Raw genomic sequence first — 24,725 nt, 5'->3', positions numbered from 1 at the left:
ACGCGAGAGTTGGGCACGGCAGTGGGGCGGGAAGGGAACTGGAGACACAACAAACATGGCGGCGGCGGTGACGAAGACGGCGGGGGCGACGGCGACGGCAGCGGCGTTGAAGAAGGCGGTGGGGGTTCCTCGGTGCGACTGTCAGGCGGTAAGTAGCTGGTCGTCGGCTCGGACGGCGGTGACAGGGCTGAGCAGAGCGGTTATGGAGGAGCGGCGGGGGGAGAGAGCCGGGTGTTCGCGACGGGCCGGCTGACTCCGCCCGGAACTCAGCCCCAGCGGAGGGGCGGGCGTGGTTGGTCGGTCGGTCGTTGGGGTCGCGACCCGGGACCTTCCTGACAGGAGCGCGGAGGGTGCGGTGTCTGGGCCTCCGGAGCCCCGAGGGAGCGGTGCCTGCGGTGGGGTCGCCGTCAGTTGGGGGCTTGGAGGCTCCTGGGTAGGGAGTAGCCTCTCTCGCTCTGACAGGTGGTCGCGGGGGCGGGGGGCGCGCCCCGAGGTTCGCGTCATCACTTGGTCCCTGGGCCGGGGGGCTCCGCTGAGGCGCGGGTCTCCTAGGCGTTCCGAATCCTGGTGAGGATGCCGCCCCGACGCCAGTTGCGGGCTGCAGGTTGGCAGGACTTTTAAAACCTCCCGTCTTTTATCAGACAGTCCTGTCTTGATCCTTTCCTACTACTTGAGCACTCCCTCTACTTGGGGGGTGATGTGAGATGTAGGGAGGATTTTGCAACAAAGAACTGTTGAGGTTCGTGCAGGATTTAAATCTTAACGTAACTGGCTGAAGTGCGAGTAGCCAAGCCATCCACCTCCTAAGTGCTCGGTAACTGAATCTAAAGTGAAGTTAAACCGGTTCCGGCTGCCCCTAACCGTGCGGCCCAGTTAGTGTCCCCTCAGTGTGCTGTTTAGATCCGAAGAGGATCGACTAGTGGGCAAAGAAACACAGGCTGTTGAAGCTGTGAGCTCTGAAGAACTTCAGCTTGGAAGACACACGACTTCTTTAGAATGACTATTTAAACATCTGAGCTAACAGTTTTACAGATTCCCTTTAGTTTTGATTTATGTTGTGCATTTAACACGACTATGTATGTTAATATAATCTTGGGAGTTCGTTACAGAGAATTGAGGTGTTTGGTGTTCTTTTACCTCCAGGGATCCCAAGAGTTTCCCAAGGAAACCCGAAGGGTTTTGAGTTGCGATAGAGAGGATAATAAAGATGAGGATCAGATATGCCGTTATTAGGCGTGCCTGGTGGGTTTGTTTTTTTAAACCTTTTCCCGCAAATGTTTCCCTGGCTAGGCTAGTACCTTGTTTTCATGCAGTTACAGCTGTTCGGCCGTACTAAGCCTGAGCCTTTTAGAAGTGTACTATGAACAAATGAAATACATTATTTAATTTAGACAAAATTTTTGCCAAAAATGAAATCTTAAGAAATCCACCAGCGGGGGAAAAAAACGATAGTCACACTGATGCATGTTAAAGCTCTTTGTTGATTAGTTGGAGCTTTTGCTGAAATGAAGCTGCTGCTTTGGTCTTTACCTTTTAGCTTAGTTTTCTGGTACTAGTAAAATTGGCACGTTATTTTATTAGCTTATTAAACCTGTGGATGCTAATTTTTTGTCACAAAGGTTTTGATTTGTGGTATATTTTTCTTTGCGGAACTCTGTATGGCTTTTCAATTTTAGTTGAAATTCCCTCCATGGCCTTTGGGAGTCCCTTGGTGTGTCTCCAGAGTAAATTTCGATTACTCTACATTTCATCAATGTTGGAGTGGCAAGAAAAAGGAGGAACTGATTTGGGGTGAAAAGGTTAGATTGCATACATCTTTGTTTCTTCCAACGTGTTTTTATTTATATTTTATAATTTCTCAAAGCCTCATAATGTCCCTTTTCCCTTTGAAAAACTTGCTTTTTTGACAGTTATGTAACCAGAGGAAATGTGTTCCAATTATTTCTGAAGTTCCATGTTCTCTGTACAAAGGAAGCATTTGATATGTATTCTATAGCAATCAGTGACCATAATTGTTAAGGTATAAAAGTATATATACATTCATTGAACTGTAGTCACTGTATGTATATAGGCTGTCTAAACCCCAAATTAAGTTATTGTAAAAGGAAGTTATTCGACTACTTTATGTAGATTAAATAAAATAGATCCTACTGCTGCCTAATCATGTTCTCAAAACCTCCTGTAGCTTATTAAAAAAATAGAGTTTGGGAGGAAGGTAGGTTAAAGAGCCCCTTCTGGTTCTCATATTACCTCTCTTTCTTATGATTGTCTTCTAATTTGCATCATGATGCCTCCCTTAGCTCCTAGTAAGAGGGCTTGTGGGTGTATTGATGAGCAACTTCCCTTTCTTAGTGTGAGACTGAAGGAGATCAGAGGACTTGAATATCAGGACCCAGAGAAGGTCAGAGAAAAGTTTAAGTTACTTGCTTAAAGAGGTTTTTGTGTTCTTTTGGGAAATCAAAACTTATTTCTTAGATGCTTCTTTCTTTCACTAGCATGGGTAATTTCTGGTTGTTTTGTAAGAACTTTATTGTGAGTTTTGAATGGGTGGTTGGGGAGAGTTGTTGGCATAAAAATAATTTAGGTGCATTCTCTAGAACCTGTGGAATACCATGCCAGCTTAACTTTAATCAGAGGGATCACAGGGAGGACTCAGAATTTTGCTGTATCATAGGAAATAATAATCGTGAAGTATGGTAATGAGGACATTATAGTTTGCTGATTCTGAAAGTAGATTTTTATGTTAACATTTGCAAAAGTTTTAAAATTTATCACTGTCTTAGCTGCATCTCTAGATACCAGTTAATTTATGGAGTTCTTAAACATTTGGTCCTGAGACTGACGAGTACTTTATTAAAGATAAGAAGATGGTTTGGATACAAAAACCCTTAAATTTTTTTTCCTCGATATCAGGAAGTCTTCTGTGGTTTCAGAATTATTGTTCTTTTTCTAATTATTGTGATTAGAACTGCTGACTTGAACTGTAGACTCTATTCGTATTTAGGCATATCATATATACTTGCTTGTTTTATAGACTAGACCCCGCAAGGGCTTGCAAGTCTGCCGTGGGGGAGGGGTCTTGCACGTCTGCGTGAGAGGAGGTGATGTAGGTCAAGTGGGCTCAAAAATGCTTAGGGATGGAATGACAATTTTTAAATCACTGCAGGATATCTGTGGTTATAAACCATATCGATATATTTAAAATTCTTAAGAATAGAGTTTCTCTCAAGTTTACAGTGTTCAGTTCAGTCGCTTAGTCGAGTCCAACTCTTTGCAACCCCATGGACTGCAGCACGCCAGGCCTCCTCATCCATTACCAGCTCCCGGAGTTTACTCAAACTCATGTCCATTGAGTCAGTGATGCCATCCAAACCATCTCATCCTCTGTTGTCCCCTTCTCCTCCTGCCTTTAATCTTTTCTCAGCATCAGGGACTTTTCAAATGAGTCAGTTCCTCATATCAGGTGGTCAAAGTATTGGAGTTTTTCAGCTTCAGCATCAGTCCTTCCAAAGAAATCCCAGGACTGATCTTCTTTAGGATGGACTGGTTGGATCTCCTTGCAGTCCAAGGGACTCTCAAGAGTCTTCTCCAACACCACAGTTCAAAAGCGTCAATTCTTCGGCGCTCAGCTTTCTTTATAGTCCAGCTCTCACATCCATACGTGACTACTGGAAAAACCATAGCTTTGACTAGACAGACCTTTGTTAGTAAAGTAACGTCTCTGCTTTTTAATGTACTGTCTAGGTTGGTCATAACTTTTCTTCCACGGAGCAAGCGTCTTTTAATTTCATGGCTGCAGTCACCATGCGCGGTGATTTTGGAGCCCCCCAAAATAAAGTCTCTGTTTCCATTGTTTCCCCATCTATTTCCCATGAAGTGATGGGACCAGATGCCATGATCTTTGTTTTCTGAATGTTGAGCTTTAAGCCAACTTTTTCACTCTCCTCCTTAACTTTCATCAAGAGGCTCTTTAGTTCTTTGCTTTCTTTCATAAGGGTGGTGTCATCTGCGTATCTGAGGTTATTGATATTTCTCCCAGCAATCTTGATTCCAGCTTGCACTTCATCCAGTACAGTGTTTCTCATGATGTACTCTGCATATAAGTTGAATAAGCAGGGTGACAATATACAGCCTTAACGTACTTCTTTCCTGATTTGGAACCAGTCTGTTGTTCCATGTCCAGTTCTTACTGTTGCTTCTTGACCAACGTCTTCCCTTGTTTCATTGGCATCCTTTGTGGTTGTTTTTTTAAGTCCATCGTGCATTTTGATTGAAAATCAAATTTATGGCAGGGAACACAGTGAAATTTGTAATGTGACAATGTGATAATAGCCAGGACTGTCAGAATATGCCAGCCATCCTCTGTGATTAGGCTCATTTGTGTTCTTAAAACTTGAGACGCATGTATAAAAATGTCCTGCATTTTTTCCCTGCAGTCTTGTGCATTTTCTCCCCTGCCTTGTCGTGTGTACTTTAGCAGTGTTATGCTTTCTAATCAGGATTTGGCATAATTTATCTTGCTTGTTTAAGAAGTATATTCGGATACTTTCCAGTGGAAACATCGGTTTTTATATGAAGTGATCGGCAAAAAGTGATGCGAAGTTGAAATGAAACAGGAGGATTTCTTTCTAAACCACAGCCTTTATAATTAGAACACAATCTGTAGGGCCTTAACAGCTTTTATATTTTAAAAAACAATTTCCCAGATCTTATTCTTTTCTATTTTTTTTGGGTGGGGGGCCTTTACCTGTGTTGACTGGCAGTAGTAATAGCAGGCATTCTTGAGTTCTTAATTCTAGAGGGAATGCATCTAAATTTTCTCCCTTAGTTGTGATGCAGATTTTCGGAAGTTAGCCTTTAGCAGCTTGAGGAAGTTTGTTGTTTCTTTGTACCCAGTGCTGCTACTCTGTTTTTCTATGTGGGTTGGCAGTCTTTTCTCACTAGAAATTTCCTATTACTCCCTGTCTTTGAGGTTTTAAAATTTCACAATAATGTGTCTAAGTGTTATTTTATTACATGTTCTATTTTGCACTCTATGCTCCCTTTCAGATTGAAATGAAAGAAATCTTTAATTCGGGAAATTTCTTGATCATTTCTTTAAAAAGCATTTCTCTTTATTTTTCTCTATCATTTTGGAACTCATTCTGCATCTTTATCTGCTATTATTTCTTACCTTTTTATGTATATTTTTTATGTTTCTCCCCATCCCTGTATATTTTGAGGTGTGTTTTTCAGGTTTATTGAGATATAATCTTCTTATCATTTCAGTCGCTCGGTCATGTACAGTTCTTTGCTACCCCATGGACTGCAGCACACCAGGCTTCCCTGTCCATCTTCTTATAGATTATTTTTATTTTTTTGGCTGCACTGTGCAGCCTGGAGGATCTTAGTTGCCTAATCAGGGATCTAACCCATGCCCCCTGCCGTGAAAGTGTGTAGTTTTAACCACTGGACCGCCAGGGAAGTCCCTATTACAGATTATTATTGTTATTATATTTTTAAATTTTATTCTTGATGATCTTTTTCATTGTACCTGACTGGCCAACTTTTTCTTTTTTCCTAAGCAAAGGGCAGATTTTAAAGGACAAATAATTGGCAGAATCAAGTAAAGTCATAAATACTAATACAGTGATTAGGAAACATAGAGAAGCAGTTCGGGCTAACAGACAGGATGGGAAAACAACTGAAGCAAACTGTTCAGAAGCCAGCAGTAATCCTTAAGACTGAGAAAGCTGAGCCAGATTAAAGCAAGTGAGTTAAAGAGGTGGCCTAAAGGAAGAAAATGAGAAGAGATGAGTTTGGGAAATTGTAAATTGATTTGGGAAATTGCAAATTGGAATATATGAATAATGGAGAAAAGTGGACCATGTTTGTTTCATTGTAACCACAGATGAGATATATAAAATGGTAACATAAGACACTTGGAATTTTGGACAGTGGGGAATTTCTTAATCTAAGGTATAACCATTTTTGGCTGCAGAAATAGCTGCTGTTGTCTGAAAACATACCATAAACTACACATCTTGCAAGATACTTACACTTATGTGTAAAACTTAAAACAGTACTGCAAATTGGTACTGTTATTATCTCATTTTACAAAATAGGAAACTAAGGCTAGAGAAGACCCTGTTCAGAGCCTTTAAGGTAGTAGCTTTAACCTGCTGCTGCTGCTGCTGCTGCTGCTAAGTCACTTCAGTCGTGTCCGACTCCAATACCACAATAATATTCTGTTCATCCAGAGGACGGACTTTCAGTAGCCTCAGCTTTGTAGAAAACGGTGAAAAGAGACAGTAATAATAATGACCCCCTAGGCATCTTCTAAAAAAGGAGCAAAGAAACTATTCAAACATGTTGCCTTAAGAAAAGTGAGAATTACCTGCAGGTTCTTTCTTGGCTGAATGTGTCTGGAATAAAGAACAAATTAAATGTTAGGAGAGAGGAAGGCAGGAAAGACAAAAATAAAATATATCGATCTGGGGCCAGTGAACAAGGGAAACCAAACCAGCCCCCGTGTTCTTATTGGTTCCTCAATTCAGTTCAGTTCAGTCCAGTCGCTCAGTCTCAGTCGTGCCGGACTCTTTGCGAGCCCATGAATCGCAGCATATCAGGCCTCCCTGTCCATCACCAACTACCGGAGTTCACTCAGACTCACGTCCCTCGAGTCAGTGATGCCATCCAGCCATCTCATCCTCTGTCGTCCCCTTCTCTTGCCCTCAATCCCTCCCAGCATCAGAGTCTTTTCCAATGAGTCAACTCTTCGCATGAGGTGGCCAAAGTACTGGAGTTTCAGCTTCAGCATCATTCACTCCAAAGAAATCCCAGGACTGATCTCCTTTAGGATGGACTAGTTGGATCTCCTTGCAGTCCAAGGGACTCTCAAGAGTCTTCTCCAACACCACAGTTCAAAAGCATCAATTCTTCGGCGCTCAGCTTTCTTTATAGTCCAACTCTCATATCCATACATGACCACAGGAAACACCATAGCCTTGACTAGACGGACCTTTGTTGACAAAGTAATGTCTCTGCTTTTTAATATGCTGTCTAGGTTGGTCATAACTTACCTTCTAAAGGGTAAGTGTCTTTTAATTTCATGGCCGCAGTCACCATCTGTAGTGATTTTGGAGCCCAGAAAAAACAAAGTCAGCCACTGTTTCCCCATCTATTTGCCATGAAGTGATGAGACTGGATGCCATGATCTTAGTTTTCTGAATGTTGAGCTTTAAGCCAACTTTTTCACTCTCCTCTTTCACTTTCATCAAGAGGCTCTTTAGTTCTTCACTTTTTGCTATGAGGGTGGTGTCATCTGCATATCTGAGATTATTGCTATTTCTCCCAACAGTCTTCATTCCAGCTTGTGCTTCCTCCAGCCCAGCGTTTCTCATGTTGTACTCTGCATATAAGTTAAATAAGCAGGGTGACAATATACAGCCTTGACGTACTCCTTTTCCTATTTGGAACCAGTCTGTTGTTCCATGACCAGTTCTAACTGTTGCTTCCCGATCTGCATATAGGTTTCTCAAGAGGCAGGTTAGGTGGTCTGGTATGCCCATCTCTTTCAGAATTTTCCACAGTTTATTGTGATCCACACAGTCAAAGGCTTTGGTATAGTCCATAAGGCAGAAATAGATGTTTTTCTGGAATTCTCTTGCTTTTTCGATGATCCAGCGGATGTTGGCAATTTGATCTCTGGTTCCTCTCCTTTTCTAAAACCAGCTTGAACATCTGGAAGTTCACAGTTCACGTATTGCTGAAGCCTGGCTTGGAGAATTTTGAGCATTACTTTACTAGCGTGTGAGATGAGTGCAATTGTGCAGTAGTTTGAGCATTCTTTGGCGTTGCCTTTCTTTGGGATTGGAATGAAAACTAATTGTTGTATAACACAATCAATAGTAGCAACACTGTCAAGTTAGTCTGTTTCTAGTAGATTTCTAGTTAAAGTTAATTAAAATAGAAGTTTTTGTTTTTAAAATGTTGGTCAAGTGTTTTGGGATCTCCTTGCTGGTCCAGTTTCTAAGACTCCATGCTGCCAATGCAGGGGCCAGGCTTCGATCCCTGGTCAGGGAGCTATATCCCACATGCTGTAACTAAAGACCCTGTACACTGCAACCAAGACCCAAAGCAGCCAAAAAAATAAATTTTTTTTTAAAGTTGATCATGCTTTTGTTAATTGGAAAATGTGCTTTTATCTCATTTCTACAACACTGTAATTCTTGCCACGGAAACACTTAGGCTGAAAAGGGTGGTGGCTCAGACCATAAAGAAAAGAACCCAGAGTGGCCCAAATATTCTTGAAGGAGAAAAACAACTGGTGGACTTAAATTACTGAGATATTAAGATTTTTATTACTGAGACTATGTAGTGGTAGTGTGAGGAGAGACAAAAATAGGCCAGTGGAATAGAATGAAGAATCCAGAAATAGCATCTTATATATCATCTGGTTTAGAAAGGTGAGAAAAGAGGCTGGTGGAGAAAGACTGGTCTATCAAATGCATGTTGCTAGGATAGTTGAATATCTCCATGGGGAGAAAAAGTGTATTTTGACTTGTAACTTTACAATACACAAAGCTCAATTCCAGATAAAAATATGAAAGGTAAAAACATAATAAAAATTTCACAAGAAAATACAGGAGAACATCTTCATGTAAAATATAGGCAAGGATACCAGCAACTCTAAATGTAAAAGGGGAGGATGGGTAAATTGGACTATATTAAGAACTTCTGTTCATCAAAAGTTACCATTAAGAAAGTGAAAAGGCGAACCACAGAGTGTGAGAAGTACTCAAGATATACATATCTAATAAAGGGCTTCACTGGTGGCTGGTAAAGAATCCACCTGCAATGCGGGAGACATGGGTTCGATTCCTGGGTTGGGAAGATCCCCTGGAGGAGGGCATAGCAACCTGCTCCACTATTCTTGCCTGGAGAATCCCACGGACAGAGGAGCCTGGCGGGCTACAGTCCATGGGTTTGCAAAGAGTCAGACACGTCTGAGCAACTAAGCACAGCACAATAAAGAACTCATATCCAGAATATTGTGAAGAACTCTTACATATTAATTAGATGGACAACCTGATAGAGAAATGAACAAAAGGCTTGAACAGATGCTTCACTGGGTATGAAATAGAGGTTATGTAAGTGGGAAGTTAACAAGTACACAGCTTAATTAATTATCAAGTCATACAAGTTAAAACCAGTGTGATACCACCCTACACCCATCAAGATGGCTAAAATGAAAAAGGCAAAAAAATACCTGGGCGTTGGTGAGGGTTTGTGGCAACAGGATTCTTGTTCTGCACTGATGGGAGTACAGATCAGTATACTCACTTTGAAAAAGTATCTGGCATTATCTGAAGCTGAACATATGCATACCCTTCGGGCCAGCAGTTTCAGCTGTCAGGGATGTAGAGCCCTTGGTGGTACATGGCGGGGCTCCTGGCATGCTGGTAGCCTTCTGTTTCTAGACATTAGTGTTAATTTCATGGATGTGTTCATTTTGTGACAGTTCACCAAGCCTCTACCCTTAGGACTGCTGCGCTTTTCTGTGTGTGTGCTATGCTTTGAGAAAAAATTAAGCATATATACTGAGACATGACTGATCTTTAGCTTTAGATGCCTACTGCTGGCTATCAAAGATAACTTTCTTAGATAGTAAGTTACTCATTAAGTAGTTGGGGTTTAGGGAAAGAAATTTTTAGCGTAAGGCGTATTTTAGAACATGTGCATAAATATGTTTTTATTGGAAGGAAAGACTTGTTGTCTCCTACGTGCTAGACTTCCTCAGCTTGTTTTTACTAGAAAACTTTTTGGTTATTTGATTTGTGAATTTGGGCCAAACATCTATGTGAAGACCAGTTTTTAGTTTATAATTGCAAAATCTGACATGAGAGTTTCTCTCCGTCAGCCTCAGGTATTTTTTTCTTTTCTGTAAAAATTTTTTTTCTTTTTCTCAGAATGAGTAGGATGGTGAGTGGTGGTAGAGGTGGTGATTTGGATTTCTAGGGCAGGGGTCGCAAAGTTTCAGCCCATAGGCCAAACCTGGCTCTGTGCCTGCTTGGACCCTAATGAATGAAAGATTGAGGGCAGGAGGAGAAGGGGACGACAGGATAAGATGGTTGGATGGCATCACTGACTCAATGGACATGGGTTTGTGTGGACTCCAGGAGTTGGTGATGGACAGGGAGACCTGGCGTGCTGCAGTTCATGGGATCGCAAAGAGTTGGACACGACTGAGCGACTGAACTGAATTGAATTTAGAACATGATCACATTTATTCCTATACATATCGTCTGTGGCTGCTTTTAGCTATAGTGACAGTCACAGGCTAAAATATTTCCTATCTGGCCCTTTTCAGAAAGTTTGCCACCACCGTTCTAGATCACCTACTTCTAGAGTGCTCATTCATGTGAGAATGTTGTTTTAAGACCCTTTGCTGTGTGATATGGTAGTCACTAGCCACATGTAGCTATTTCACTTTTAAATTAAACAAAACTCAAGTCATTTGTATGAGCCACATCTGAGCACTCAGTAGCTGCATGTGGCTAGTAGCACCTGTACTGGCCAGTGCCAGCGTGCACCATGGGCATCGTCCAGAAACTCTCTCCACCAGCCCTGTTTGAGCCACTTGGTTTCTCTACTGTCTCCTTCAATGATAATCCCTGCTGATATGCCGATTTCTTTCATCTGGGTTTTTCTTTTTGTAATTTCTTTCCATCCATTCAAACTAAGTTTGAATCCCAGTTTATTTAAATATTAAATATATGAATTGTTGACTGTTTTTTGTATGTCTTCTTTAGTTCACCAGGAAGATTATAAGGTATTTAAAAGCAGGGACTGTGTTCTCTTGCTTTGTAGTACCTGGCCCATAATAATCTTCGTCAGTGTTGTTGTTTTAATACATACTGCATCTCCCTAAATAGTGTAAAATTATTTTATTTTCCCCCTATAGGTATAACGAACTGTAAACTCCAGAAATATTCATATATATATACATATATATATATCAAAATCAAAGATGGGTGAGAAGAAACCGGAGCCTTTGGACTTTGTGAAAGATTTCCAGGAATACCTAACTCAGCAGACCCATCATGTCAACATGATTTCTGGATCAGTTAGTGGGGACAAAGAAGCAGAGGCTCTTCAGGGAGGTAGATTCCTCTTAATACCATTAAATAATTCATTTTTTATACATGTAATGTTTGTGTGTTGTTATCCATAGTATGAAGCCACTGTTGCTCGCTAATGTGAATCATTCTCTTTTGGGCAGAAGATGGGCAGTTATTTTCCCCCTTCTTTATACGGGTCAGGTTTTGCTGAGGGAGAGGACCCCCCCCCCCGCCCCACCTCCGCCCCAGAGCTTATCCTGGGGTCCAGAGATGCTTTCTCTCCTGTGCAAAAGTTGGGGTTTCTAAATTTCCTTCCCATTCTCCAGGTTCCATTAGCTAACAGTGGGTACAAGGAGCCCAAAGGGAGTCCGTCTTCATTACACAAGGCCTTTGGCCATTAGGAAATTTGTATTAGACCTGAGACAAAATAGAGGTTTTTGTTTCTTCTCTTAAAATGAAGAGAGGGCCCACCATGTGTGCTCACCTAGGAGGTGAAACTAGCCAAGAGAAAGCAGTGAGTACTTGAACCTGTCCTGCCTGCCCTACAGAGAGACCCGCGGGTTTGCTCCCACACGAAGACTGGGGTCTCTTCCTGACCCTCGCTCGGGAGGCAGCAAACTGCAGCCTGTGGGCCCCATCTGGACTGCTGGTGTGGGTGCTAAGAGTGGTTTCTACATTTGTAAATGGCTGGCGGGAAAAAAGAAAAATAATGTCATGACACATGAAAATTAACACGAAATTCAGACTTCAGTATCCATAGTTTTACTGAAACATAGCCATGCTTGCTGACCTATTTTCTATAACTGTTTTTGAGTTACAGCAGCAGAGTCGAGTAGCTGTGAGAGACCCCGTGGCCCACAAAGCCTGTATTTGCTGTCTGACCCTTGTGGGAAAAGTATGCTAACCTTTGACCTAGATGGCCTAGGGCTTTGTAATCCAGGGACCAGCAACAGTAGAGAGCTGGTGAGAAGTGCAAACCATCAGGTCCCACCCCAGATCTACTGTATCAGCAGGTGTATTTTTTAATACACTCCCCAAGTGATTCCGTATGCATGTAAAATTTTGGAAGTCACTGCCTTAGAAAAGCAATGGGAGAAAGGGGGACACTGAGCCTTGTTGTCCCTCCAGTGCAATGGACCCATTGGATTTTGGACTTGCACCAACCAGCAAAGTCCCTTCTCTCCTCCTGGTGAGGGATGGAGGAAACCATAGAGCAGAGGGCTCAAACTGTCCATACATCCATGGCTGCCTCCTTAAGATGGTGTAGAAGTGCTTTTCCCATGAAACTGGAGGAATAGACACTCCCTCTTAATGCTCTAGTGTACAGTTCCTGGACTCAGATCCAAGAGAGCAGGGTTGTAGTCCCCACCATCTGCTGGTTTTCCAGACCTGAGCACTTGCTCCTTCAGTTTACCTATACAAAGTAGTTGATTAAAATTGAACAGCAGAACATCTCTTAACTGAAATTCTTACAGGTTATAACATCCAGAGATATCAGGTACAATATTCCCCTTTATGTGCTTAATTAGAATTTTAAGATCCTAAATGCAACCCAGGGTCTAGAACATACATGTAAGCTGAGTGGAACTATAAAACTCAACATGAATTACTCTAGATTAAATATACTAGGATTTGTGAAGATGATCATGACAACCCATTGTATTTGTAGAAGCGGCTAGAATCTTAAACATGTAATTTCCATCACTGTTTACTCCCCTTTTTCTCCTTATCTGTCAGATAAAGGTAATGCCCTGTTCTTTTCCTCAAAAGCATGTTGAGCACTGATATGTGTTAGTGATTTGAGATCCCCCTCATATAATGCTGTCTTTGTATGGAATTAATGTCAGTTCAGAAAGACTGTGTGATTTTTGTGAATTTAACTTTTATGCTAAGTGACCTGTCAGTTTATGAAAGATTTCCTACCACTCAACACTAAATTGCTAAATTGAGTTGATGCTGAGATGAATAATTTCTTTTGCTATACTTTGTTTGTAGCTGGAACAGATGGTGATCAAAATGGACTTGATCACCCATCTGTTGAAGTTTCCCTGGATGAAAACTCAGGAATGTTAGTAGACGGGTTTGAAAGGACCTTTGATGGAAAGCTCAAGTGTCGGTATTGCAACTATGCCAGCAAAGGCACCGCCCGGCTCATTGAACACATTAGAATTCACACAGGTAACAGAGAAGGGGCTGGAGAGGGGCCAAGGAGGGCAGGTTGATCTGTCATATAAATAGTTGTGATTGTTTGAAAATGAAGGTTGATGTAAGGTTTGAGTAAATGGAGAAGTGAATCCAGTTTTACAAAGCAATAGCGTGACAGCATACAAGGAAGGAAGGTCCCTTGTAAGCTTTCCCTTCCTTAGCTATCTTCCTTCGTGATCTAAACTCAGTATCTGTCAGCTTCTCATGTTGGCCAGCTTAATGCTGAAGGCAGAATGATGGATGAATGTCTTTATCTTTATCCTAAGTGCATTGCCATTGCAGACTAGGGAGGAGGTTTCTGTAAAATTGCAGGCAACACTGCTAACCCTTAGACGTCGCCTTAGCCATCCCTTCTGTGAAAGGAATATATTCCACTAGTCAGTATAGTATGAAGATTGTTGTATGCAGCTTCTTTAATGGATTTTAATAGTCTTTTGTACATGTGTGTATTTCCGAAAAGCATTTTATTTTTGATGAGTTTCTAAATAATGAATGGACAAAATATGAAACTTTTCATAAATGGGCTACTCTTGCAGTTTCTCTCCCATTTTTCCTTTTAAACAGGTGAGAAACCTCATCGATGTCACTTGTGTCCATTTGCATCTGCCTATGAGCGTCATCTGGAAGCCCACATGCGTTCCCATACAGGAGAAAAACCATACAAATGTGAATTGTGTTCCTTCCGCTGCAGTGACCGAAGCAACCTGTCCCATCATCGAAGGCGCAAGCATAAAATGGTACCAATTAAAGGTACTAGGTCTTCCTTAAGCAGCAAGAAAATGTGGGGGGTTTTACAGAAGAAAACTAGCAACCTGAACTATAGCAGAAGAGCACTCATCAACTTAAGCCCACCTTCCATGGTGGTTCAGAAGCCAGACTACCTTAATGATTTTACCCATGAAATCCCAAATATCCAGACTGACTCCTATGAAAGTATGGCGAAAACTACACCAACTGGAGGCCTGCCAAGAGACCCCCAAGAACTCATGGTCGACAACCCTTTAAACCAGCTCTCAACTCTAGCCGGACAGCTGTCCAGTTTGCCACCTGAAAACCAAAACCCCGCGTCCCCTGACGTAGTTCCCTGCGCCGAGGAGAAGCCCTTCATGATGCAGCAGCCCTCTGCCCAGGCAGTGGTTTCTGCCGTGTCAGCAAGTCTTCCTCAGAGCTCCTCTCCGGCCAGCCCCGAGCCTCGGCCGCCACACGGCCAGAGGAACTACAGTCCGGTGGCAGGGCCGAGCAGTGAGCCAAGTGCCCACACAAGTACTCCAAGCATGGGAAACAGCCAGCCGAGCACACCAGCTCCCACCCTGCCAGTCCAGGACCCGCAGCTTCTCCACCACTGCCAGCACTGTGACATGTACTTTGCCGACAATATCCTTTACACTATTCACATGGGATGTCATGGGTATGAAAATCCTTTTCAGTGTAACATATGTGGGTGCAAATGTAAAAACAAGTATGATTTTGCCTGTCATTTTGCAAGAGGGCAGCATAACCAACACTGAACACAATCACACTCTGCTCTCCTCGGTTGGCCTTCTTGTGTTTTGCAGTTTACTGTTGTTTGTTGTGGGGGAGGGGTGGGGTGGTGTCATCCCTAATAAGGTGTCTGCTAATTTAAAGTTTTATACATATAGAGTATAAGTTTGACAGTGGAAACAAAATGTCTGTTTTCTTTTTTCATAGAAGCCTCATCAGGGTCATTTATGTATTAGAAGAATTGGACACATTGGTATCTTAATTTTTTTCCTTTCATTTAGACATTTGAGAATTTGAGTGCAATCATAATCTTACAAGTGGTTATTTAAATTTCTCACATTTACAGTCCATAAAAACGTCAAGGCTGATGGATACTCTTGGTATTTCAACATCTAAATTACAGCTAGATGTTATTTCTGCCATAATTTCAAAATGGTAGAATAAATTACTTTCTCTTTCAAAATCTATTCCAACTTATTTCAATGATACTTAGAGGAATTGCCTTTGAAATTGCCCTTAATTAAAAATTAGTTAACACAGCTTAGTTGAATATTTCAACTACTACCAGTTGAAATAGTTTAATTTCAACTGGTAATAGTAAAGCAGTATCAGTGTAGTAAATCTTGCTTTTTTCCATAAGGGCAAATGTAAAACATTTAATTCTTTTAAAATTAAAGTTATAAATATATGAAGTAAAAGTTCTGAAAATAAATGAAACTTTAAAACTGTAAATTGAAAGTGGAGTTTAATATTTAAAATACCTGCTTATTCAGCTTCTAGTTTAAACACAGCAGTTTTCCATTGTATTCTTTTTATTGTAATTTATTTTAAAAACTACCAGTAAGTACTCCAGAACGCTAGAAATATCAGCGGGTTATCTATGAAGATGCCTTTTTTCCTTTTAATTTGAATTTTTCATTTAAATCTTCATTCTGTTACATATGAATTTTACAACCAAACTGAGAATCTGTTATTCCTTCCATTCCTTTGATGACCAAAGAGGTACAGTGGAAGTCATCCATCTTATTCCTAGGAAATGTGGTCCTTCCAAAAAAAAATCTGAAGTTTCCTTTTCCTGCCTTCTATCCATTTATTGCCCATAATTTTCAAGAAAAGGTGGATATAGAAACAAATGGGAAAATGTGTTGGTGAAGTAACATTTACAAAAATGAGAACATATGTCCACAACGAATTCTATTCTCCTCTTCAGAATTGGCCATTTAAGATATTTTCTGTGAATTCAAGTTATAACACTTACTTGCAGTTTTGCCAGTCTTTCATGTACAGCAAGAAAACTATATGAAAACTGTGAACTGAATCGTCGCCTTAGTAGAAGAGGATATAGATATAAAAATGCATTTAAACATATTTGTTTACAAAAATAAAACTTGCTATATAAATCTAGAATAATTTTGAATAGGAGGCTGTTGTTTTTATATTGTGTAATAACTAGCTTACTCTGAGGACAGCTTGGTCAAACAATAAAATATATTGTTACTAACTGTTGGTTTCTGTGTACTTTGCAAAATTTTTATTTTTAATTTGGTTCAAATCTTGAAAGTGTTACTAATTGGCTTCTTAAAGCAAACATTTTAATTATTAAGCATTAACTAAAAAGGACTTCTACTCTTAAAGTAAGTGAAAGGGAAATATTGGTGGTATCTGTCCACAAAAACCCCCAAGTGCCAAGTTAATGGATATTTTGCCCTCTCTTCCAAATACTACAAAGCCATTAAAATGAGTTCTTGTGGTTTAATCTAGTCTCCACTGCACTGTGGAAAGAGCAGCACTGAGGAGTTTCTCTAGACAGCGCTCCTTGTCAGTCTGAGGCCTGTGAATCTCCAGTCTGCAGTCTCTTCTGCTCTGTTGCTTGGAGTTCTTGCTCCTCGGATCAGTTTTAGAGCAGCCTTTTGCAAATGTGTAACTTTACCCTCGTATGTATATACTGTCAGAAACAGGGTGCTGTCATTTGGACACTTTTGTATTTATTTTTTTCTTCTATTTTATTCTTCATATAAAAGCAATACCACAAAATAGAAAATGGAAGTTTTCATTAAACAAAAAGGAAGAACTCTCATGTTAAAACCAGTTTATTAACTGTATATTCTGGGCCAAACAGTGACAAATATGGTGTTTGTTTTTTTTTTTTTTCCTGACAAACATGCTTTGAAAGAGCATTTTAGTTAAGATAATTTTTTCATAATTACAAACTAGAATGTATAATGTTTAAATTCCTATGACTTAAAGAGCATAGTTGTATTCCAAAGGTATCAGTGCTTGAAAGCTACAGTTAATTCTAAATGCACTAATGTTTTTGAAGCAAATCTAACTTAGAAACTTTTTTAGTATTGTATATTTAAAAATATTTAGGATTTTATTTAAATTTTTTGAGAATTCTGTATTGGAAAGATATTATCTTCCATTAAGTATTGAATATGTTTCTCCCATTTTATTTTTAATCATATATTTTATAGAAATGAGTTGAGAAAAGTTTAACATGCACTATTTATAATACTTTGCTGATAACAGGCAATGTTTTGAAACTAAATTTATTTTTGTTCAGTGAACATAAGTTTAGATTTTTAAAGTTGGTAGATAATTTATCTCCACTAATATTTTTTTAAGAAACTGTGATGAGATTAACAGGGAATAATTTTATTTCAGATTTTTATTAATATAGTATGTAGCTACAACTTCTTGAAACTCAAGTAAAGGCTAGACTTACTTTGAAAAAATTTAATTGGATATTTTCCAGTGCTGTCTCATTTTAGAAATGTGTTTGCCATTCATCTGCAGAACTGTTTGACAAAGGGAATATTACCTAAAAAAATGTCCAGAGATAAACCTCATTTAAGTTCTACAAAAATATTTATCAAATGGAAATATTATTTTTAAGAAATTCCCTGCTAAGGACTTTTCATTAAGTAGTCTTAGAGGTTATATGATTTCTTGAACTTGTTTTCATTAATATGTACTTTGATGTAAAGAACATATTTTGTATGTAAAATATAAAACTTGAGTATGGTTGCAGAACACACTATATTGTTTAGGGATTCCAGAGAGCAGTTTAATGCTGAAATAACTATCTAGTATGTAGTTCATATTGTGAATGAAGCTTTGCTTTTGTAATGTATGAATAAAAAAATCACACTTTCTAATGGATCTCGATTTTTCTTTTTTGAAAACTAGGATCCAGTTTTGTTAATATTTTTTCAGTATGTCAACGTTAATTTTTTTTTTTTTTTTTTTACAGAAAAGGTTTTATGGCTACATTGGTTTGGATTTGTAGAATGCCTTACCCATGAGAAGATCTGTCATATGAGTTACCAACAACAAAAATGGTAACGTAATTAGCGTTTTGTCTCCTTCCTAATTTCTCTTTATTTAAGGTGTAACCCCCTTAAAGTGTTGTGGCACAGGAATGAGGAAGGCTTCCTCTGCTGCTCAATTATTCGTTTCATGTTGGGGTCCTTTAATGGACCAGAACCTGGTGTTCTGGAGTCGACTGATAAGAAAGTAAAGGAGAGAGAGGCTGATATTCCTTGGTTTATGCAGAAATCCAGTAAAGCCACTGACACGGCGCCCTCTCGATGGGGTGAAGGCGCAGAGCACCTTCTCGAGAGGGTCTTAGAAGCCGGGGCAGGAAAGTGAACTCAGAGAGCCTCTGCGCTCCAGGGGATCAGCCTGAAAGAGAGGGAGAGAGAGAGAGAAAGCAAGACACGGGGACCAAAGCTCTGATGGAGCAAAGGTGTCTTATTCAACATTGTGTAGGTATTTATACTGTCTTACAAGATAGCTATTTTCAGCAGAGATAAAATCAAAACTTACAAGTTATCAAGGAACCATGAGGTCATGCATATGAAAGAGAGAAGGTTGTAAATAATCACTTTTACCATATGGTTCATAAGAAGGAAGAGGGTACTTGTCACCGTATAGAAAAAATAATGAAGGAAATGCCTGGATTCCTCAGCCCCAAGGAGAGGAGCTTGCCTCTCCTCTTAATTCCTGAATATTCACGAATTAATAAGGAACAGAAAATTCCTGACAGATGCAAAACAGCACACAAATGCTGTTAAATGCTTCCTGACAATGTCACATCTGACAAGTGACTGATTGAAGGAGTTTCTATTATGACAAATGAACTGATTTTTTTCCTTCTCTTACTTCACTCAATATGACATTCTAGGTGATGTTGCTGCAAATGGCCTTATTTCATTCTTAATGGCTGAGTAACATTCGAGTTGGACTATAAAGAAAGCTGAGCGCCGAAGAATTCATGGGGTCGCAGAGTCGGACACGACTGAGTGACTGAACTGAACTGAACATTCCATTGTATATATGTACCATATCTTTGTCCATTCCTCTGTCGATGGACATTTAGGTTCCTTCCATGTCTTGGCTATTATAAACAGTGCTGCAGTGAACATTCAGTTCAGTTCAGGCTCAGTCAAGTCTGACTCTTTGTACATATATACAATGGAATGTTCAGTTCAGTTCAGTCACTCAGTCGTGTCCGACTCTGTGACCCCATGAATTCTTTGGCGCTCAGCTTTCTTTATAGTCCAACTCGAATGTCACTCAGCCATTAAGAATGAAATAAGGCCATTTGCAGCAACATCACCTAGAATGTCATATTGAGTGAAGTAAGAGAAGGAAATAAAATCAGTTCATTTGTCATAATACAAACTCCTTCAATCAGTCACTTGTCAGATGTGACATTGTCAGGAAGCATTTAACAGCATGACTCTTTGTCAGACTGGGCTGGAAGAAGCACAAGCTGGAATCAAGATTGCCGGGAGAACTGTCAATAACCTCAGATATGCAGATGACACTATCCTTATGGCAGAAAGTGAAGAGGAACTAAAAAGCCTCTTGATGAAAGTGAAAGAGGAGAGTGGAAAAATTGACTTAAAGCTCAACATTCAGAAAACGAAGATCATGGCATCCGGTCCCATTACTTCATGGCAAATAGATGGGGAAACAGTGGAAACAGTATTAGAATTTATTTTTGGGGGGCTCTAAAATCACTGCAGATGGTGATTGCAGCCATGAAATTAAAGACGCTTACTCCTTGGAAGGAAAGTTATGACCAACCTAGATAGCATATTAAAAAGCAGACACATTGCTTTGCCAACAAAGGTCCTTCTAGTCAAGGCTATGGTTTTTCCAGTGGTCATGTATGGATGTGAGAGTTTCTTCACATATCTGTGAAGAAAGCTGAGTGCCGAAGAATTGATGCTTTTGAACTGTGGTATTGGAGAAGACTCTTGAGAGTCCCTTGGACTGCAAGGAGATCCAACCAGTCCATTCTAAGGGAGATCAGTCCTGGGTGTTCATTGGAAGGACTGATGTTGAAGCTGAAAGTCCAGTACTTTGGCCACCTCATGTGAAGAGTTGACTCATTGGAAAAGACTGATGCTGGGAGGGATTGGGGGCAGGAAGAGAAGGGGACGACAGAGGATGAGATTGCTGGATGGCCTCACTGACTCGATGGACATGAGTTTGAAACTCCGGGAGTTGGTGATGGACAGGGAGGCCTGGAGTGCTGCGATTCATGGGGTCGCAAAGAGTTGGATGCGACTGAGCAGCTGAACTGAACTGAAGGAACCTCCATATTGTTTTCCATAGTGGCTGTACCAATTTACATTGTCACCAACAGTGAGAATTTATATTCTCACCAATTTAAATTCTCTCCACACCCTCTCCAGCATTTCTTGTTTGTGGAGTTTTTGATGACAGCCACTCTGGCTGCTGTGAGGTGTATCTCATTGTAGTTTTGATTTGCATTTCTCTAATAACTAGCAATGTTGAACATCTTTTCATGTGCCTATTGGACATCTTTCCTCTTTGGATAAATGTCTATTCAGGTCGTCTGCCTATTTTTTGAGTAGGTTGTTTGTTTTGATGCTATTAAGTGTCAAGCTGTTTCTAAGTTTTGGAGATTTAACCCCATATCAGTCACATAATTTGCAAGTATTTTCTCCCAGTCTGTGGGTTGTCTTTTCGTTTTATTTCCTTTGCAAAAGTTTTTGAGTTTTAAGTAGGTCTCATTCGTTTATTTTTGCTTTTATTTCCATTATTCTGGGAGATGGATCAAAAATGATGTTGCTGTGATTTATGTCAGAAAGTGTTCTGCCTATGTTTTCCTCTTAAGAGTTTTATAGTGTCCAGTCTCATATTTGGGTCTTTAATCCATTTTGAGCTTATTTTTGTATATGGAGTTAAGGAATGATCTAATTTCATTTTTTTAAAATGTGGTGGTCCAGTTTTCCCAGCACCATCTGTTGAAGAGGCTGTCTTTTCCAACACTGTGTAGTCCTGTCTCCTTTGTCATAGATTGACTATAGTTGCATGGGCTTATTTCTGAGTTTTCTATCCTGTTCCAGTGATCTATGTTTCTGTTTTCCTGCCAGTACCATACTGTTTTCATGACGAGCTTTGTAGTATAGTCTGACATCAGGGAGCCTAATTCCACCAACTCTGTTTTCTTTTTCTCCCCCTCCAAGATTGCTTTGGCTACTCAGGGTCTTTTGTGTCTCCATACAAATTTTGAGATTTTCTGTTCTAGTTCTGTGAAAAATGCCATTGGTAATTTGACAGGGATTGCATTGAATCTGTAGATTGCAGTAAGTAGTATAGTTATTTTGGCAATATTGATTCTTCTAATCCACAAACATGCTATATCTTTCCATCTGTTTATGTCCTCTTTGATTTCTTTCATCAGCATCTTATAGTTTTCAGATTAAAGGTCTTTTGTCTCTTTAGTGAAGTGAAGTGAAGTTGCTCAGTCGCGTCCGACTCTTTGCAACCCCATGGACTGTGTAGCCTACCGTGCTCCTTTGTCCATGGGATTTTCCAGGCAAGAGTACTAGAGTGGGTTGCCATTTCCTTCTCCAGGGGATCTTCCCAACCCAGGTATCAAACCCGAATCTCTTGCATTGTAGGCAGATGCTTTACCATCTGCGCCACCAGTCTCCTTAGGTAGGTTTATTCCTAGGTATGTTATTCTTTCTGATGCAATGGTAAATGGAATTGCTTCTTGAATTTCTCTTTCTGATCTTTTGTTGTTTGTTAGTGTGTAGAAATGCAACAGATTTCTTGTATTAATTTTGTAACATGCAACTTTACCAAATTCACTGATGAGCTCTAGTAGTTTTCGGGTAGCATCTTTAGGATCTTCTATGTACAGAACCACCTGACCTGCCTTTTGAGAAACCTATATGCAGGTCAGGAAGCAACAGTTAGAACTGGACATGGAACAACGGACTGGTTCCAAATAGGAAAAGGAGTATGTCAAGGCTGTATATTGTCACCCTGCTTATTTAACTTATATGCAGAGTACATCATGAGAAACGCTGGGCTGGAAGAAGCACAAGCTGGAATCAAGATTGCCGGGAGAAATATCAATAACCTCAGATATGCAGATGACACCACCCTTATGGCAGAAAGTGAAGAGGAACTAAAAAGCCTCTTGATGAAAGTGAAAGAGGAGAGTGAAAAAGTTGGCTTAAAGCTCAACATTCAGAAAACGAAGATCATGGCATCCGGTCCCATCACTTCATGGGAAATAGATGCGGAAACAGTGGAAACAGTGTCAGACTTTATTTTTGGGGGCTCCAAAATCACTGCAGATAGTGACTGCAGCCATGAAATTAAAAGACACTTACCCCTTGGAAGGAAAGTTATGACCAACCTAGACAGCATATTAAAAAGCAGAGACATTACTTTGTCAACAAAGGTCCGTCTAGTCAAGGCTATGGTTTTTCCAGTGGTCATGTATGCATGTGCGAGTTGGACTGTGAAGAAAGCTGAGCACCGAAGAACTGATGCTTTTGAACTGTGGTGTAGGAGAAGACTCTTGAGAGTCCCTTGGACTGCAAGGAGATCCAACCAGTCCATTCTAAAGGAGATCAGTCCTGGGTGTTCTTTGGAAGGAATGATGCTAAAGCTGAAACTCCAGTCCTTTGGCCACCTCATGCGAAGAGTTGACTCATTGGAAAAGACCCTGATGCTGGGAGGGATTGGGGGCAGGAGGAGAAGGGGACGACAGAGGATGAGATGGCTGGATGGCATCACGGACTCGATGGACGTGAGTTTGAGTGAACTCTGGGAGTTGGTGTTGGACAGGGAGGCCTAGCGTGCTGTGATTCATGGAGTTGCAAAGAGTCGGACACGACTGAGCAACTGAACTGACTGAACTGATGTACAGAATCACGCTACCTGCAAACAGTGACAGTTGAACTCACTTTCCAATTTGGATTCCCATTACTTCTTTTTCTTGTCTGATTATTGTAGCTAGGACTTCCAAAATTATGTTGAAGAAAACTGATGAGAGTGGACATCCTTGTCTTGTTCCTGATCTTAGAGGGAATGCTTTTTGCCACTGAGCATGATGCCAGCTATAGGTTTGTCATAAGGCCTTTCTCATGTTGAGGAATGTATCCTCTATATCCACTTTCTGGAGAGTTTTTATCATAAATGGGTGCTGAATTTTGTCAAAAGCTTTTTCATTATCTATTGAGATGACCATATGGTCTTTCTTCTTCAATTTGTTGGTATGATGTATCACAATGATTGATTTGCAGATGCTGAAGAATCCTTGCCTCCCTGGGATGAGTCTCAGGGATTCACCACTTGATCATGGTGTATGAACTTTTTAATGTATTGTTGGATATGGATTGCGAGTATTTTTGCTGATGATTTTTACATCTGTGTTCATCAGTGACATTGGCCTGTAATTTTCACTTTTTGTGGTATCTTTGTCTGATTTTGATATCAGGGTGATGGTGGTCTCATAAAATGGGTTGGGAAGTTTTCCTTCCTCTGTGACTTTTTGGAAGTTTCAGAAGGATAGATGTTAACTCTTCTCTTGATAAAATTTGCCTGTGAAGCCATCAGGTCCTGGACTTTTGTCTGCTAGGAGGTTTTTAATCACGGTTTGAATTTCAGTGCTTGTGATTGGTCTGTTCGTATTTTCTATTTCTTCCTGGTTCAGTCTAGGGAGATTGTACCTTTCTAAGAATTTGTCCAAAGAATGGACTGATTTTTTTTTTTAACAGGTCTTTCAGTTCAGTTCAGTTCAGTCACTCAGTCGTGTCCGACTCTTTGCAACCCCATGAAGCGCAGCACGCCAGGCCTCCCTGTCCATCACCAACTCCCGGAGTCCACCTAAACCCATGTCCATCGAGTCGGTGATGCTATCCAACCATCTCATCCTCTGTCGTCCCCTTCTCCTCCTGCCCTCAATCTTTCCCAGCATTAGGGTCTTTTCAAATGAGTCAGCTCTTCACATCAGGTGGCCAAAGTATTGGAGCTTCAGCTTCAACATCAGTCCTTCCAATAAACACCCAGGACTGATCTTTAGGATGGACTGGTTGGATCTCCTTGCAGTCCAAGGGACTCTCAAGAGTCTTCTCCAACACCACAATTCAAAAGCATCAGTTCTTCGGCACTCAGCTTTCTTCATAGTCCAACTCTCACATCCATACATGACCACTGGAAAAACCATAGCCTTGACTAGACGGACCTTTGTTGACAAAGTAATGTCTCTGCTTTTTAATATGCTGTCTAGGTTGGTCATAACTTTCCTTCCAAGGAGTAAGCATCTTTTAATTTCATGGCTGCAGTCACCATCTGTAGTGATTTTGGAGCCCAAAAAAATAAAGTCTGACACTGTTTCCACTGTTTCCGCATCTATTTCCCATGAAGTGATGGGACCGGATGCCATGATCTTCGTTTTCTGAATGTTGAGCTTTAAGCCAACTTTTTCACTCTCCACTTTCACCTTCATCAAAAGGCTCTTTAGTTCTTCACTTTCTGCCATAAGGGTGGTGTCATCTGCATATCTGAGGTTATTGATATTTCTCCCGGCAAACTTGATTCCAGCTTGTGCTTCCTCCAGCCCAGCGTTTCTCATGATGTACTCTTCATAGAAGT

The 24,725-nt window shown here is 40.5% G+C and overlaps 1 protein-coding gene across 2 annotated transcripts; it reads left to right on the top strand.

Moving 5' to 3' along the window:
* Positions 1 to 13: 13 nt before the first annotated feature.
* Positions 14 to 17,947, top strand: IKZF5 (IKAROS family zinc finger 5). 2 transcript variants are annotated; one of them, XM_006080404.4, is made up of 5 exons: positions 28 to 148; positions 1,677 to 1,799; positions 10,946 to 11,144; positions 13,098 to 13,280; positions 13,872 to 17,947. In XM_006080404.4, exons 3-5 carry the CDS (start codon positions 11,012 to 11,014, stop codon positions 14,813 to 14,815), a joined length of 1,260 nt encoding a protein of 419 aa, XP_006080466.1. In that variant the 5' UTR covers positions 28 to 148; positions 1,677 to 1,799; positions 10,946 to 11,011; the 3' UTR covers positions 14,816 to 17,947. The 2 variants fall into 2 exon arrangements, with proteins under 2 accessions (XP_006080465.1, XP_006080466.1); XM_006080403.4 differs by lacking the exon at positions 1,677 to 1,799 and having other exon boundaries at positions 14 to 148.
* The last annotated feature ends 6,778 nt before the right edge of the window (positions 17,948 to 24,725 follow it).

Source organism: Bubalus bubalis, chromosome 23 (assembly GCF_019923935.1).
Source record: "Bubalus bubalis isolate 160015118507 breed Murrah chromosome 23, NDDB_SH_1, whole genome shotgun sequence".
Classification (NCBI taxonomy): domain Eukaryota; kingdom Metazoa; phylum Chordata; class Mammalia; order Artiodactyla; family Bovidae; genus Bubalus; species Bubalus bubalis.
The sequence above is the reverse complement of the archived record's forward strand: the minus strand, read 5'-3'. Positions and strand labels throughout refer to the sequence as shown.